Source organism: Mya arenaria, chromosome 13 (assembly GCF_026914265.1).
Source record: "Mya arenaria isolate MELC-2E11 chromosome 13, ASM2691426v1".
Lineage (NCBI taxonomy): Eukaryota > Metazoa > Mollusca > Bivalvia > Myida > Myidae > Mya > Mya arenaria.
Window position 1 is genome coordinate 40,120,216 of NC_069134.1, and position 19,111 is coordinate 40,139,326.

Genomic DNA, 19,111 nt, shown 5'->3' on the forward strand with positions numbered 1-19,111 from the left:
CACTATTCAAGTTTTTATACTAGTTATATACGTATAATATAACATGTAAAATGACATTTTTCATGCTGGCAACATCATGCTGAAACAATTTAGAGCAAGAGGAATGCCTGATGACCCCAAATTAATTTTCAGTATCATTTGAAAGGGTTTAATGTGTAAAGGAAGGATATGTTAAAATAGGTGAACATTAAACTGATACAAACATTATTAACAGGCTGATCTGACTTTGAAATATTGAAAAATCATTAATTTCAATTCCGATTTCAGTAAAAAAATAAAGATCAAAATAACAAACTGACATAATTCTATCTGTAATATTTTCAGTAACTTATTTAACATATTACTGATCAGTATTTTAAATGATAACAAAATTACATGGAGTCATTCGGCATCAAAATATGAATTTATTGCCGATGGCTGGATGAAACGAAAAGCTTATATGTACATCGGATACATTAAGAGCCTTCCATAGGAAGCCTTACCGTGGAACTCCCAATCGCAAACGCAACAATATCCGTGACTGATGTCACCGTTATCGACACACCCGCGTGTTTCAAGGTCAAGGCCATCTTTTTGTCAATTGGCAGCTTCTGTTCTTGAGGACTGAGATTCTGCCATGCTCCAACGATCACAAACATGTCATCCACACCAATACCTGTTGGGTAAAATAAGATAAAATGAAATTTATAAACACAATTATGCAAGGCTGATTCTTTTCTTTATCAACAACCCAGCTTATCTACATACATGTGAAATGTCATTGGAAACTTGTATTAAGTTTCAAGTAAATATCTTCAAGAGTTTTAGAGTTACGACTTAAGCAAAACTATTTCATGATGATGACTAGAACACCACCTTGGTGTTTTTTTGTTTTTTTTATAAAAGATGAACTTTAAAAGGAACTTTTATTATGCTCAACATTAATCTCATCTTAAATTGAATCAAAAAGCATTCTACTAAATAAGTCTGATTTGTTTTAGCATTGCAAAAAAATCAAAGAGAAACCATTCATATTCATGTTGACATTAATTTTATCTAGTTGTTTCCCTTGGTTATTAACTCCCTGGAACACATGGACAGTTATAAAATGACCTCCCTTTAATTGCCTGGAGAACGCATAGAACAAAAACAATATCTACATTTTCTCTCTCAGTTCTTAAGAACTTTGATTATGTTCATATTTCAAAGTCAATTTTAAAAATTAATTAACTTCAAAAACTTCTAATTCAAATTCTAATTCAAATTGACACTGATTAATTATTTAGATTTCTTTCATATTCTTTCTTATCTGCCCACATACCCAAAAGCAGGAAAGGCATCATATTGTGTATGGGCCCATAAAGGAACCCAAAGCCCATGGCGAGCCCGTAGCTGAACAGGATGGAGAGCCCAATGGTGAATATACCAGTCAAGGACACATACAACTGGAAAACACAATATTGATAAAACACTTATTTGTGCAAATAATTCTTATAACAATTATTTATAAAATTGTTTGTAAAACAAATAATTTTCAAATGCAAAATATTTGTGTCCCAATATTCAACAAGAGTGCCACGGAGTGAATGCAAATGCTTGACTGTTCTTTTCCTGTTTAAAAAGGGGCATAACTCAAAAACTATTAAGCCAGAGTTATGGCCCTTATATTGCATGCATGAACTGACTCTGGCAACATGTGTACCAAGTTTCATTGTTATATCTTGACCACCAAGGCTATCACAGTACCAAAGAATTCTTCTTTGATAACAGGCGAGCAAATAATTGCACCACAGGCGGTTTTTAACACTCATCTGGTTATCTTTGCATCGTGTTTTGCCCCTGAAATATGTGTACCTGGTTCAGTGAAAGTGGTTTGAAGGTTCAGATTAAAACTAGAAATGTGTCCATAGGACACGGATGCCCCCACTTCGATTTTTTGTCACAGAAAATAAGCCATAATGATTATTCAGGATAATCTGCACAAGGGCAAATCCTTTTCAAAAATTAGATCGGATAAGATATTTTTTAAGTATTGTTGGGAAATAAAGGGCCCTAACTCCTAAATGATTAAAGCGATTTTCATGGCTATCGAACTTGATCAAGGTATTATGGTCACAAACATGTGTTAAAAGTTTGGTGAGGATTGGACAAACAGTTTTCAAGAATTAGATCGGAAACAATCTTCGGGACGTATTTTTCAAGTCTTTTTTTGCAAATAAAGGGCCGTAACTCCTAAATGACAAAAGCGATTTCCATGGCTATCGAACTTGATCAAGATATTATGGTCACAATCATGTATGTAAAGTTTGGTGAGGATTGGACACATACTTTTCAAGAATTAGATTGGAAACATATATTTTTGAAGTATTTTTGGCAAAAAAGGGCCGTAACTCCTAAATGACTAAAGCGATTTCCATGACTATCGAACTTGATCAAGATATTATGGTCACAAACATGTGTTTAAAGTTTGGTGAGGATTGGACAAACGGTTTTCAAGAATTAGATCGGAAACAATCTTCGGGACGTACGTACGTACAGACAGACAGACGTACGTACGGACAAGGGCAACCCTATATGCCGCCACTTTGTGGGGGCATAAAAATGCTTTCACTGACAACACCGAAGAAAAAGCAATAACTTTTCATCAAATGAGAAAAAAATATGCAGCCAGATTGGAGTTTGAGTCTTGAACCTCCTGCTGAAAAGGTGAGTGCTCTTACAATTGAACTGCTGCACAGGTTTTCAGTACAATGACATATGCCCCTGCCATTGTTTCCGAAATTCCAGGATAGAGAACAAAGAAAATAAACATGATCTCAAGAAAAACACAGATAGGATATGGAGTACTTATACATTCACAGGCACTGGTTGGGGGCCATATGTCACCGGATTTCAAGGTCAAGTCTTGCTGCACATTTTTCTCACAAGGGGACATATCAGTCTTTTAAGATAAAGAATAACAATCCAAGTACCTTGTTTTCCACCATATTGAATCTTCCAAGGACTAAAATAATAAACACATAGACGATCATGAACCCAGCGGTCAACAGAGATGTGTCTGCCTTCACTGCTCCGTAACCCTCATCATCAAACCTACAATTTAATGTCATGTTGCCATATTATTACCCAGTATATTCTCATTTTGTTATGGTTGCAGAACAAGAGTAATGAACACACAGATTATTATACATCCTGCTGTTGAAAAAGAAGTGTTGGCCTTCGATGCTCTGTTCTATAATTTTATTTAAGTTCTTAATAGCCCGATACAATGTGCCCTTTTACCCTGTCCCTTTCCTGCAGCACCCTGCCCTTTTTAAAACCTAGCTAAAACCCTTGGACCAATTGACGGCAAAACACTTACGTCCTTGTTGCATAGATATATGACTGGGCAAAATATGGTCGGCCAGCATTCACCATGTCTATCATCTGTTTTTCCCAGTCAAGGGCAGCTGTTTCAAACTGAAAATAAAAGTTTAAAATATGTAGAAATACATAAAATTATACATGTCATGAGTCAGTATGAAAGGGATCTATGAAAAACTGTTGTAGATAAATCAGGCACACTTCAGAATCAATAAGTAAATTTGGTCAAATGCCGTGATTCAAGGGCAAAAAGTCCAGAGTGAATTGTGCGATCAGGCTGGTTATAATACATGCCCAAGACATTGTGTTCTTCAACATTGCAACCATATTTTGTAAGTATTGCACAAGAAATGTATAAATTATAGAGAAGACAGGGAAGTGTGAACCTGCAGACGTGAACAGACACTGAGGCTGCTGCCAGACACTATGATCCATACATGTCTGCCATGAGCGAAGTGTGCACAATTATATACATGCCACATAAAACATAAACAAATTGTTCACAATTATATGCAGGCCACATAAAACATGAGCAAATCGTTCACAATTATAAGCAGGCCACATAAAACATGAGCACAGTGCTCACAATTATAAGCAGGCCACATAAATCATGAGCACAATGCTCACAATTATAAGCAGGCCACATAAAACATGAGCAAATCGTTCACAATTATAAGCAGGCCACATAAAACATGAGCACAGTGCTCACAATTATAAGCAGGCCACATAAAACATGAGCACAGTGTGCACAATTATATGCAGGCCACATAAAACATGAGCAAATCATTCACAATTATAAGCAGGCCACATAAAACATGAGCACAGTGTTCACAATTATAAGCAGGCCACATAAATCATGAGCAAAGTGTTCACAATTATAAGCAGGCCACATAAAACATGAGCACAGTGCTCACAATTATAAGCAGGCCACATAAATCATGAGCAAAGTATTCACAATTATAAGCAGGCCACATAAAACATGAGCACAGTGCTCACAATTATAAGCAGGCCACATAAAACATGAGCACAATGCTCACAATTATAAGCAGGCCACATAAAACATGAGCACAGTGTTCACAATTATATACATGCCACATAAAACATGAGCAAAGTATTCACAATTATAAGCAGGCCACATAAAACATGAGCACAGTGCTCACAATTATAAGCAGGCCACATGAAACATGAGCACAGTGTTCACAATTATAAGCAGGCCACATAAAACATGAGCACAGTGTGCACAATTATATACATGCCACATAAAACATGAGCAAAGTATTCACAATTATAAGCAGGCCACATAAAACATGAGCACAGTGCTCACAATTATAAGCAGGCCACATAAAACATGAGCACAATGCTCACAATTATAAGCAGGCCACATAAAACATGAGCACAGTGCTCACAATTATAAGCAGGCCACATAAAACATGAGCACAGTGCTCACAATTATAAGCAGGCCACATAAAACATGAGCACAGTGTTCACAATTATAAGCAGGCCACATAAATCATGAGCACAGTGTTCACAATTATATACATGCCACATAAAACATGAGCAAAGTATTCACAATTATAAGCAGGCCACATAAAACATGAGCACAGTGCTCACAATTATAAGCAGGCCACATAAAACATGAGCACAATGCTCACAATTATAAGCAGGCCACATAAAACATGAGCACAGTGTGCACAATTATAAGCAGGCCACATAAAACATGAGCACAGTGCTCACAATTATAAGCAGGCCACATAAAACATGAGCACAGTGTTCACAATTATAAGCAGGCCACATAAATCATGAGCAAAGTGTTCACAATTATAAGCAGGCCACATAAAACATGAGCACAGTGCTCACAATTATAAGCAGGCCACATAAAACATGAGCACAGTGTGCACAATTATATACATGCCACATAAAACATGAACAAAGTGTTCACAATTATAAGCAGGCCACATAAAACATGAGCACAGTGTTCACAATTATAAGCAGGCCACATAAATCATGAGCAAAGTGTTCACAATTATAAGCAGGCCACATAAAACATGAGCAAAGTGCTCACAATTATATGCAGGCCACATAAAACATGAGCAAAGTATTCACAATCCAATGCAGGCCACTTAAAACATGAGCAAAGTGCTCATATTTCTACACTGGCATCATAAAACATGAGGAAAGTGTTCACAATTCCACTCAGACCACATTAAACATAAGCAAAGTGTTCATAATTTTATGCAAGCGCGTAAATCATGAGCAAAGTGTTCACAATTCAACACAGGCCACATAAAACATGAGCAAAGTGGTCTAAATTCTATTATCTGGAGGACCATATATCAAGATCAGAAATTCACAACTACAGGCACCAAATAATACCTCAGGATTTTTATGTAGAACCCAGAGCATGGTTGCTGATTCTGCCCCTAAAATCTTTCCGCGGTTATCTCGACGTATACCTCCTAGCATGTATTCCAGGCTGAATTCTGTACCGTATGTTGGGCTAAAATGTACAAGTAGTAAACATTTCGTAACTCATGACCAAAAATGTAAAAATACAATTCTTAATCAAAATATATAACATAATTATGACTATTTACTAGGATTTGATTTTTGTTTCATACATATTTTGCAATATTTCCCAAATCTTGCACGTCACGAATTTCCAGCTCCAAACTGTGACCAATCAGTGCCTGTCATTACCTCAGAAAAGGTGATGTAAAATGATGAATTTTTAATACAATTAGCTAGTTTCATTACAGTATCTCATAAACCTGTGTCTAGCAAGTGTTTTGCTGGTGTCAAGTTAAATAAATTAAACCCAATTTTGGCTGGTTTTGACTATTAGACAATAAAGTAAGGCAGGGTCTTTTTTCAACACATTTACATTTTCTGTATTATTAACTTATCTATTCCCCTTGGTTCCTCACCAAAATTAATATAAGATTCTGCGGCTTGCTTTCAAATTCACATTTATATTACAATCTTATGAACATATTTAAAATTCGCACTATTTTAAACCGCATTACTTCATACACCCCATTTTGTGACATCTGCACATTAATTCTTTTTACTTGTCATGTTAAAAGTAGATCTGACGATACCCGACTTCCATTTGTGGTACTTATTCTGTAGACCACAGAAAAAAAAACAGAACTGGTGCTTCAACCCAAATTAGATTGTGTGTTATTTATATTTATGTAAAAAAAAGCCTACCTACGACCATACAAAAAATCTCACATAATTTTTTCAACTTCATAAAAGTTCACCTAAACTTGGACTGCTTTTTTGCACTTAAGTTTGAACAAGATCTCTCCAAATTTCAATTGAATAGCATAACAGGCTAAACAAAATATGTCTCAGGTTTCATGCAAAATAAATAGGGTAGGTAGGACGGAAATTCTTTGTATTTTTTTATTAGGCAAATTGTTTCTCAATGTTATTTTGTTACCAAAAACTATACATTATAGGCTTAAGAACACATATACAATCCATATTAGCATCAATGGTATTAAAAAGTCAAAAACACTTCATTTTGCAAGAAAAAAGAAAATAATCAAACAAATGATAAAAGAAAACATTTCTTAATGCAAAAAAGGTCTAGGGTAAGGGGAAAATATGGTAGGTCCTGAAACCTAAAACAAACATTTTATTGTCTAAGCCTCAACTAAATTTCAAACCTTAACTTCATACCTCACAGATCAAATATAGATAACCTAAATATCAGTAATTTGCAGAACAAGAATATAGCCTTATTCAAATTACAATTAGTATTCAAATTTTTGTAAATTTACCTTCCTGGCCCCGTAATTTGTTATATTTATTGCCTGTTTAAAAGGTAACTTAAGATATATCTATGCCAAATGCTTTTACAAGTACATAAAGTTGAACAGATTATTGTTCCACTGACATATGAATAAACCGATATGTTTAGACACATCATACAGAGTGCACGTAAGTCATGCATGTGGGTCTTGAAAACCATTATCTACTTTTGTTCTTAAACAAAACAGGGTAACCTTGAAGTAACCTGACCCATTGACCCATCTAAGCTTTTCTTTACCCAACATTTTAAAGGGGAACAATATAGGTCGATGCAAAAAATCTTTTTTAATTTAATAAATGGCCACAGTAAAAAAAGCGCCAACAAATCATTAACATTTTTCAACTAAATTGTGTTAAATATAATAATGTTATTAAATTAAAAAACAACATTTCTTTTCATCAGCCTATATTGTGCATATAAATAGATAAATATAATCAAGGTCCATGTAATAAAACTTTTTGCGCTTAAGTCATAAGGAGTTGTTTTTCAAATTTCCAAACACATGACATTTTGGACAATCGTAACTTAAACATATGTTTACGAAAGAACATTCAAGTTATTTATTTTATGATTTCCTTTTCACAAATTTATATTTACACCTCAACTTTCATTCCTGAAATGAACTGCCTTTCGGCAATTGCGTTCATCAATCGATGAACGCAACATCTTCGGATATGTTCGGATCATAATTCATTGCATAACAATATACATGAAAGCTATTGATCTTGTTATTGGTTGTATTGTGTCTGCAGGTCCCGTAAAATATAGATCGACATTTTTAAAAGTGTTAGGCCAGAGTTTTTTTTATTTTTCGTTTTACGGGAGCGCCGTGCCTAAATATTGCAAATCCCAAATAAGAAAAAGATTCAAATTCCTAACTTTATTTTTATTTTTTCCGCCGCCCGTTTCTTAGATCTCCGATAGAAAATAAAAATTGTTATTTAACCTAATGCTAATTTCACAACAACAAAAAAATATGGCACACAATTTTCAAGATGGCAAAAGCCGGCGCTTTTGCTTATGATGTCAACTGAAATATGTTTCATTGTTTTGTAATATCACATGCATATTATATGCAATGATGAAAATAAAACTTGAAACCTGCCTATTATCATCATCTAAGCGCTTGTAAGGAAAATGGCTGCCTTTTATGAAATTTTAAAGTGGATTGAGTTTGAAGACTAATAATGTCCTTTATTGTAAACTTTACAATGTAATTGCCTACTGAACTAAAAGAAATATAAGCTTTCACCTGGTTTTATACAAAGGTCAGATAACCCCAGTGCACTTCCAAAATTAATGATGATGCATAAGGATCCAATGCTAAAATATGCCTAGACACTCAAACAAAATTTTAATATCTTGATTCTTCCCAAGAAAAGAAAATAAGTACAAATTTTAAAACAACTACTTAGACCATTCACCTGTGCAGACAATGGACAATTCAGGGTTATTGAAGAGTAACTGAAATACCACATAGTTTACAATGAATTTATTTTTCACAGTTTTTTCATATTTTTCCATTAAAAAAGATTACTAGGTATATCTACCTAGTAAAAATCAATTCCTTATGCGTGATTGGCTAGTCGAGGTAAGCCTTGGTAGCACAGCGGATAGAATGCTGGATTGCAATTTTGGCGATACCAGTACGAAACCCGGTCTCCGACACAATTTACTCTTTTTTTTTTTTTACAATTATGATATCAAAGAGTAGAACACTTTATTAAATGATTATCCTGAGATTTGGTGCCAATATTGTGTATAGTCCTTTTAATGTTACAGTAACATCTTTGCTTGACTTGTAAAAATTGTTTTTGCATCATACTGTGATATCTGGTAACAGAATTTTTGCCATGACTGTAACATGTTTACAACTGTACCAAAAGACTAGACTGTACTTGTACTATTCACAGAAATACTACCCAACATCTTAACACATACACCATGGGCAAATTCAATGAAAATCTGATGCAAAACCAAAGTACATCACCTCATTGTGTAATTTTGTCCACTTTAGCTATACGTGTTGTAATTTTACATAATACTATACTAAAAGGAAATAAGACCATTTCATGAATGGCTACATAAGTGCTAATTAGTTTGAGGAATTTACACAGACAAGATTTTATTTCACGAGGTCTTGACACATCTTGCTTACTTTATTGTCAGACCGGCTTCACCCTGATCAATATTTCAACAGGATCACTTTCCATTACTTTCCACAAATCAATCCATGCATCTGTTTTTCTACCTCCAAATGCATACATTGTACATGTACTCATTACTTGCTTTACAGTACTTTAATATACTGAAACTTTCAAGGCCTGTAATTTCTTGTTGTTGGAGTCTGTTGTCAAAAAATATGCTTTTTTCACATGTAGGTACATTAAAGAGATAGAAGAAACAGTTTCAGCCAAAACTATGTCCTTATTTTTCTTCCCCGCTCGATTAAAGGCCAAGAAAGGCTAGCTTTATTTAAGACAAAAATGGACAAATTGAAAGACGAAAAGCATGTATGCTATTTTTCCAAAAGGGTACCAGGGGATTGTGCTCAGAAAAAAGGGGATTTTGACCTATAAACCATGTGATTTTTCTCACTCATCACTTTAATTGCTCCGGTGCAGACATTTTTTTTATGTTCTCTTTTGTAAAAGCTTTTTAGTGAAACTAGAATTTCTATTTAACTGAAAAGCACTGTCAAATATGATTATATATATCTAATTGTGAATATAACTTGTAGGAAAATGTTTTATAGAACAAAGATGTGTAATATCTGGTCTTTTTCTCAATCATACACAAGCACAAAAATAATGATATGATATGATATGATATGATAAGCTATCATAGCCATGATAAAATAACATTTTTTAGCAATTAAGAAGAAATCTGCCTTTAATCAGATGTGTCAAGTCAATTAAATTTTAGAGATATAAATCTGCTAACTTAAGGAGAAGGGGCATTTCATTTCATCTCCCACCCCCTCTCCTTAAAAAAAACGTAATTAAAAAAACAGTGTAAATAATTTTATTATTTTCTGAAACAGAAAGCGACTATACCACATTCTTCAATTTAATTATATTAAAGTAAGTCATAACAAAAAGTGTATATAAACAAAATTATTGAAATGCAACAGTGACCTTTGAATGACCTAATGTATTAATACACGTTATAGTAAAGTGCTTGCTAAAGTGCATTATACAGTTGACTAGAGGCATATCATAATTCAATAGACAGTTTTATACTTGGATAAAAAATGCTTAAGTCTAAATTTTTACCTCATTACAATAGACTGTCATCACGGTGCATGCATTTGCAGAAAGAATTGTGATTCCTGGGGAGTTTTTTTATGGCCCAAGAGTGAATATGAACAATTGAATTTCACCACAAATATGTTGGAAATGAACCTTATCGCTCCCATACTCAACTCTCCGAAAAAATATGGAGTTAGAGGTTGTAATTTCTTTAGAATTTATGAAAATGTCAGAGAAAAAAAATGTCAGAGATAAAAAAATAAAGAAATGGAGCTAACTCTAAAATCCTGCAAATTAAAATCTTCTCAGGATTGGCCGTAGATAAACTATTACTTTATAATATTTTTTAAATATACATTTCAAGAAACCAACCTGTATGCTATCTTCTGATTCACCGTTTGGAGAATATCATCGAGGGTTAGACTTCGAATGATTGTGCCGTTATACTGCCACAATTCTAGGAGGCTTTTGACATGGCACATGTGACCAATCCTAAAAAATGTTCAATAACCCATAAAAATTATACTAAATAGGTTATAATTCGAAAAGTAAAATATGTTTATGGTCAAGGGAATCTTTAAGGAAGACATATTTTAACAAGAGCATAGCCGAGTGAAAGTCAACACACTTCTGATGTTTCTTTTAAAAACAGAAACCTCTAATGGCATACAATAATCAAAGAAATTTTATATCATTTTCATTCAGGTTAAACTTTTGAAATTAGTGAAAACTGTACATCATATATATAGCATTTCAGTTCTATTTTTTTAGGCATAATTATTTATCATGTTTTTCTTTTGGGGCTGACACCAAATAATGATAAGGAGACTATAAATTGATATTTTCACTGTTTCAAACAGTGAAATATCACTTTTATTTCACTGATAAATCTCTATAAACCACCAGAAAGCATATATATATATATAAAAGGTTTGTTATAATAGTCTGTTTTCATTAAATTTAAAAGCAAAGGATATCTTGGGTATATTTGTTTTAAAAACGTACTTGACACACATGTAGTCCAGGTTTTTATTATCTACAGTAAAGGTCATCCGAGACTGCAGATACATATCATACATCTGAAATACAATAAAAATATTATAATTATGTAATAAGAACTAAAGGTCATACATAAAACTGGTTGATAAAATTTTGGTTCATAAAAATACCTGCTAGTAAATTATTTTTTTTATTATAATAGGCTGATTTGAATTTCAGTTAAATTGTATGAGAGAGTGTAGCCCCCTTTCTGGTAATTTCAGAGGCCTGTTAACATGTTTAAATGTTTCATTTATTCATCGGAATCGTAAAATAGACGCCATTTTGGTATGATATACATTTGGTGACCCAAAATGGAACAAAATTGGGTCACCGCGTGACCAGTCCTGGACCAATGTCGTTGCATCATTTATGTATGGAGGCGTGATATTTATGTATTTATTAAGAGAGAGATTATTTCACTCATGATAAACCAGAACTCACAGAATTAATTGTTGTAGGCGAGAAGATATTATAAGCCGTGACAATAACGGAGGTGAATCGATATTGCTGGGGAAAGTTTTCATCGACCCAGGCCTTTTCTGGAAGAACGCGTGACTGCTTTGGGACCCAGAGCTTCGCATCATCAGTCGTCTGTTCAAACCGCATCAGACCGATTCCGCAAAGGCCGCAGAGGGAAAGGCTTAACAGAATTGTGAGAAATGGATGCCGCGCAACGTACAGGCCTACCCTGAAATAATAAAAGAAATTAACTAAATAATAAAAAAAATTAATTAAGAAATAATAATAATTACCTATTCTAAAAGTTTTGCAAACATCAAATATGTAGCAATCCAACAATCTAACTGGAAATGCCAGATCACATGATGCACATCATTCTTAACATAGGTCATTGAGCAAAATTCATTGTTTCCTATTTTCTTATAACAGTGACCTTGACCCAACCAATCTCAAATGGACTTAACGTGAGTAAACTAATAACCTAGTTGCATTACTATACATCAGTCCATACTCATCTCAAGAGAAAACTGTTTTTTATTCTTTTGCATATCAGTGACCTTGACCTTTACCTTCATTTTCAAATGCATTCCACAGCAGCTTACTACCGGGGTATATACCAAGTTTCATCACTCGGCATTATTCCATGTACAATGACATTGACCTTGACCACCACCAACCTTAAATGCAATACCAAGGTACATCTCCACATGACCTTGCAATATACCAAGTTCACAATTACCATGCAGAAATCACAAGTTTACCACTTGCCCAGGCGCCAATCCACCCATCCATCCAAAGACAAACCCCATCCTTAAAACAGGGTCTTCGGTGAAGTCAAGTTATACCAAAACACCCAGCAATTTTTCACATTTATCTATTATTTCAAGTCAGTAGATTGTAATTAATCTAGCATAGTTCGGTTAATTTCATTAAAAAAGGATTTAAAGGTTAATTTCAATAGAAAAACCCAAGTGTGATTCATTGAATGTGGGACCAATATTATCAACACTTGAATTAATGTTAATATATGTACGTGCTGTTTCGACTGAATGAAGACGTTTCAGTTAAAAGTTAAACTAATCAACACCTCAATTTTATAATACCAGCGCACAATGCAGTATTTTAGAGTGTGTAATGCAGTATTTAAGAGCTTATTCTGTCAGGGGCGTAGCTAGCCCTCTACTCATGTGGATTCATAATTGTGCTACGGGAGTTCAGGGATAATATTTGTAAACCATTGTGCGATCTGATGCATTCTTGGTGTTTTGAGATGCTTTATTTAGTACTGGAAAATGGACAGTATTAGGATCATGGAGTCAAGTACGCATACTATAACTTACGCTGTTTTTATATATGTCAGAATCATGTGGATTCAGCCGCGTACTCAGGTAAAGGCAGCTATGCGCCTGTCTGTTAATGCATCATTAGTCAACAATGCAACTTGATGAGGCTCATTGTTTCATTAATAGCACCATGGGCCATTTGACTAGTAAAATCTAGTTTACAATGCAAGCAAATTTGATTTAGAGACTGAGCTTTAAAAAATAAGCAGACTTTGCATTATTCAGTTATTTTATACTCAACAGCTCATTCAGTCACTCAGTCAGTAGGTAGACTGCGAATCCCATTACCTTGTAGAATGAAATCTCATCAAAACTTCAAGCTTTTGTTAATACCATATACCTACACAAATCTGCCTCCAATGATTTATTATCTTTTCAATACAGTAAATAAACTGCAGAACTAATTAGTGACTAGCAGAAATGGGGCTTAAAGTGCATATGACATAAGAAAATAATACAATGAGGGGGGCAACCACCTATACCACTAGACCACTCTCACCCTGGTTGGGATTGAACCTACAACCACTTGGGTGAGAGGCGAACACCTATACCACTAGACCACTCTCACCCTGGTGGGGATCAAACCCAGGACCTGGGAGGCAGCAACCTTTACCACTGGACCAACCACACCCTGGCAGCAACCTATACCACTGGACCACTCTCACCCTGGTGGGGATCAAACCACCAACCGCTTGGGTGAGAGGTGGACACCTATATCACTAGACCACTCTCACCCTGGTGGGGATCAAACCCAACAATCACTTCGTAAGTCTTTGTTGCTATCAATAGATTATAAAAGGTTATAATTTATATTTTCATATTTTACCATGTTATTGCAGAAGTATTTTGCACAAATTAAGCATTAAGTCTACTAAAACATATTTTACCTCTTTAATTAAATTTGGTAAACCAAGCTTCAAATGAAACAGACGACAGTTTTACAAATCCGTCCACGTTCAATTATTTATCTGGACTTAGCCTAGGTTCAAATGAGTAAGATGCACTTATATCATTTAGTGCATTTTAGGTCAATTAATGTTTTCGAACATTGAAAGCTTTATACCCAGGTTAAAACAAGAGCGGCACTGCAAGATTGTTGTTGATTTTTCAGTTAAAAAAGGGTAATAACTCAACTATGAACAAAGCCAGAGTTATGGGCCTTGATACATCTGGGTGTGTTATAACTGGTAACAAGTTTACTAGGATATATGTAAATATCTTGAATTGTTTTAAAGTATTATCTTAATATCTTGAATTGTTTTAAAGTATTATCTTAATATCTTGAATTGTTTTTAAAGGGGCTGTACTCCGTATGATGAAATAGCGGGGAAAAAAAACATTGTCGAAAAATGAAATTTTTTACATTTTTTTTTTTTTTACATTTATGATATCAAAGAGTACAACATTTTATTAAATAATTGTCCTGAGATTCGTTACAGAAAAAAACTTTTTTGCGGCCAATCTGGTGTACAGTCCCTTTAAGTATTATCTTATTATCTTGAATTGCTTTTTTCAAATTATGACTAGGGTTAAAGATTTTGCACAACTATGCTTACAATACCAATCGAGTGAGTGTCCGTGTTTCTTGCAATACAAACAAGCTGAAAAAAGGCTACTTAGTCTGCCATTATATTTATATAAGTTATTTACAAGTTCAGAAGTTTATTTATTAATTAGTCCTAAAAAAATTTGTTTTTGTTTTTTAGTTTTTCATTTTTTTATCAAACTGATTATAAAAACATTAGGGTCGGCGCCTATTCGAAGCACGCCAGCATTAGCGAGACTGCAAATTGTGCAAAAATTGAAGGACAGCAAAACACGGATAAAATGTACTTCATACCCTTAGAGGCCAATGAAACTTGATATTATAATTGAGAAACCATCCGAGTTGCCATTGGGCGTTGAATTACTTAATGACATTTTACAACTTCTTTACAAGATAGAATATCTGCATTAGAATTTAAAAACATGAACAAAGCAGTCCTTGAAGGTCACATGAACACATCAGTCCTTGAAGGTCACGTGAACACACCAGTCCTTAAGGTCACGAGAATTTAACAATACCTTAGTTGGTTAGAAAAAATAAAAAGGTTAAATTTCTGCCAAAAATGATTAAAAAAATCAAGATCATTCAACTCAGTTCGCCTTTAAATATATAAAATTTTCTTTTTCACAAATTCTCATTTTCAGAAGTTTAAAAGTGCAGAAACATGACATTTTATTTTTAAAAATGTACTTTTCAGAGGACCATGAAATTTAATGTAATCAGTCTGCATCAGTTACACATGACCGCAGCCTTACCCAATTGCACTTTGCGACCTCTTCATGAGATAGAATATCACACAAACTCAATAAAGATGGTGTAGATTTTAGATCATTAGTCTTTGTATGGTTACATAAAAGTCCAGGATGATCACTTTTCAATTAGACATCCTTCTTTTTCAAAACAGCATACCTGACTATAGGATGATTTTAACCTTGGGAGAGCTATTGTTATAATAGTTTTTTGGTTGAATTACAGGTTAAAATTTTAAAAATCTCTTTAACTCAGAGGCCACAATAAATAAATAAAATGTTTGACATGACCTGACTGAAAGACAAAATATCCGTAACCTAAAAGTCTATTAAAGGGACTCGCTCAGGCTTTGGCACCATTTTTTTTTTCTGGAAAAGCATAAGAAACCACAAATTATAACAATTTTAGTTTTTGATATCAAAATTTCAAAAAAAAATCACTTTTAAATATCAAAAAAATATTCTAGTTTCAGTTGAATGCACACCCAGGCCAGTATAGTCAAGGAAAAATCAGAACTGACAACAAAACCTCACGCCAACAAGGACTACACAAACATAAGGATAATAACGTTCAAGCCTTTTACTGTAACATTACCGTATTATATCATGCATAGGACGTCTTTTTTACCCCTAATTCTCATCTTAAAAATTGCCTGCGTCCTTTCTATGCTATTAGAATTGCATCTGTTTTTTTCCAAGTCCATTTCAGGTCGAAAATATCGGACCGGGGAAGAACGCAGTAATAGTAAGTATCTGTACTGCGTCACCGAAGAGAACAACTGACATAGGTAAATTCACGCAAGTTAACACACGCAGAAATATATTGAATGTTTAGTTTAAAATGATTTATTGAGAAATAAATTGAAAAAAACATGAGTGTTTACTTTTTTACAAAAGGGATGCTACTCACAAAAACTCGATGTGAGTCGGCACTTTAACTGGATTGAGTTATAACGGCAACAGAAAATCGGGAAAGGAGGTAAATATCAATTAATCGTTGTTCATGATTTTAATGTTTCGATATTTTACAAAACATTTTGTTGTATCTTACTGTTTTAAAAAAATAATAAAGGAATGTGCACAACGCAAAGTAGCATATATTGTCACTATCAAATCTTTTCAAATGTGCGAAGGTGTGAAAAACACCCGCTGTGTGTCATTACAAAAACATCAATAGAACAAACTATTGAGATGGTAATACTTTATAAAATTCTTATAGACTCGCCTATAATACGGGCCCCCTACTTTAAGGTTTAAAATCGGGACCAAATTTCCCCGTCTTATAGTCGAGAAAATACGGTAAGTTTCAATGGATTGTACACATCGATACCAAGTTTATGTCAGTTTTTGACAATTTTCTTTTTTTTTGCTTGTTCATCATACAGAGTACAGCCCCTTTAAAACTCTTTAAAAGTTGGTTTATTCATTCAGCAAAAAAATCTCTATAGAACAGGAAACGTCTTTATGAATTCAAATTACCCATCTTATTTCTATCACATGAAATTCATCCTGGATGCATTTCTATTTATTTCTATAGTGTGGTTCAACTTTTTGGAGAGCTGCCAAGGTATATGTACTATTATGACCTTGTCTATTTTAATTTGACATTTGATAACTATAACTTTTCTGCACTCCTGAACATGTAAGTTTACTTAACAGTCATACTTGTCAGGAAAAATAAATATTTGGTTCAAAACTTTGGGGGAAACATGTCAGATTTTTAAGGTTTGTGTATTGCACATTACTTTCAATACTCTGCACAATGCATTCTATTCTTTGGTTATGAACATACATTGATATATTTATAAGGCCAGAGTTTTTATATCTTTAGATTTACGGGAGCGCCGTACCTAAATATTGCAAAACCCAAATAAAAATAAAATTCATTTTCGTAGTTTTATTTTTATTTTTTCCGACGAACGTTGCTCCAATGTTAAGAAGAAAATAAAATTAGTGTTCTATAACCCATATCCCAGAACCAACTGGTGTACCAATTGTCATTAATTATAGGTCTTTTTACTGCACAAACCACGTAAACCAGTCGGAAATACGCGGGGAAACAGAACAGGTACCCGTTACCATAACAACGTCCTGTCAAAAGTGAAAGTAGTTTTTGTCATACCCCTTATTTCTCGCAATTTCTGCAGCTATATAGAAATGTTTTACTACAAAAACGTTCCGATGTTTATTTTTCATTATTTAAATCAAACCGTGGAGAACTTTAAGCGTGTTTATTGTGAATTTTTTTTATATATTCAGTATGTTGTTCGCGTTTCGTGGAATGATTGCGAAACTTCCGGTCAAAATAAGGAGACAGAAATTCTTGGGTTGTTTTGTCTATTAAAAGTCGTTGGCGCACGTCGTATATTAACAAGGATGAATTGGATTACAGTGCAAAAATGTATAGCTTCTGACAAACACAAACTGCAAAATGATATCGTGTTCATCATAGTCAAAATGGATATTTTTTTCTGAATTTGACTCTGGGGAGCATTGAACACACTACTTCACGATCACATATTTGAAGAGAAAAACACAAGGTATCGTGATATTCGTAGTTGTTAATTAGTTTAATAATGAATTAGAATTTAAATCGTTAAAGAATACTGAAAATGATGTAATAATAACATAGTGTGTGTTTCCGATAAAACAGAAAAAATCTGAACATAAGATATCTGGCAGTCAGTGCAAGAAGTCAAACTTATCCGTTGCTTATTGCCAACGGGCATAGCTGGAATTAGGATATTTATCAGGACTGCTTCTAAAATCAGTTCTTAGACCTGGTTTTTTGAAACATATAACACTTGTCAAATTTATCATAATGCTCCCAAATTTTCTTTGGTGAAGTACATAAATGTAGATTTTGACTGTCTGTGTATCCGTAAGCCCTGTCAAACTTTGAAGTGAAGAGGAATTTCCATCAGGGCGTCAACTTTTTTTGGTTATTTTTTCTATATCAAAACCACATCACGGTAAATTGTCACGGTACTATTTCGTTAAAAACACATTTGACCTCCTTATTATACCGTGTCTGAAACTGTGTTCAATGTTTGATTACTTCACAATGGAAAGGATATGCTTATATTGTGGGCAAAAGGTTAGAAATGGCCATTTAAACTTCTTTATTACACTGACATGTTTCATAAAATCCATGGGTTGATAATATATGCACCTCATATGCATAGATGCATTCGAACAAATATATACAATTAATTTTAATGAGCGCTTGAACTCAACAGTGTTGAGGTCAATATTTTCAGTCATTAAAAGGATCTTATAATTATGCTTTTGAAACTTTATGGTGATCTATCACCCTTTTTTCAGCCTATGAAATAGCTGACACAAGTATGGTGTGTTTTGTCTTCATGATATAAGAAGATTTAAAAAATAAAAAAAATCGGAGAAAAATCCGTTTTATTTTTATTTATTTCCCCTTCGGGACATTTTATGCATTTTATTTTTATTTTTATTTCCTCCTCCTTACCCAACTTTTTGAAAAATCTCCCGTAAATCTAAAGATAAAAAAACTCTGGCCTAAGCTATATTCATTTATCAAATAT

The 19,111-nt window shown here is 33.8% G+C and overlaps 1 protein-coding gene across 5 annotated transcripts in view; it reads right to left on the reverse strand.

Annotated features, from left to right (window-relative positions):
• Window positions 1–19,111, reverse strand: part of LOC128213846 (protein patched homolog 3-like) — a 60,409-nt gene that overhangs the window by 22,157 nt on the left and 19,141 nt on the right. For all 5 annotated transcript variants that reach the window (XM_052919909.1, XM_052919910.1, XM_052919912.1 and 2 more), the window contains exons 4-11: window positions 11,896–12,142; window positions 11,419–11,492; window positions 10,786–10,905; window positions 5,716–5,839; window positions 3,341–3,438; window positions 2,952–3,072; window positions 1,301–1,424; window positions 483–655 (exon numbers count right to left, since the gene is read on the reverse strand). In XM_052919909.1, coding sequence (XP_052775869.1) covers window positions 483–655; window positions 1,301–1,424; window positions 2,952–3,072; window positions 3,341–3,438; window positions 5,716–5,839; window positions 10,786–10,905; window positions 11,419–11,492; window positions 11,896–12,142 — 1,081 coding nt within the window. The remainder of the gene's footprint in view (window positions 1–482; window positions 656–1,300; window positions 1,425–2,951; window positions 3,073–3,340; window positions 3,439–5,715; window positions 5,840–10,785; window positions 10,906–11,418; window positions 11,493–11,895; window positions 12,143–19,111) is intronic.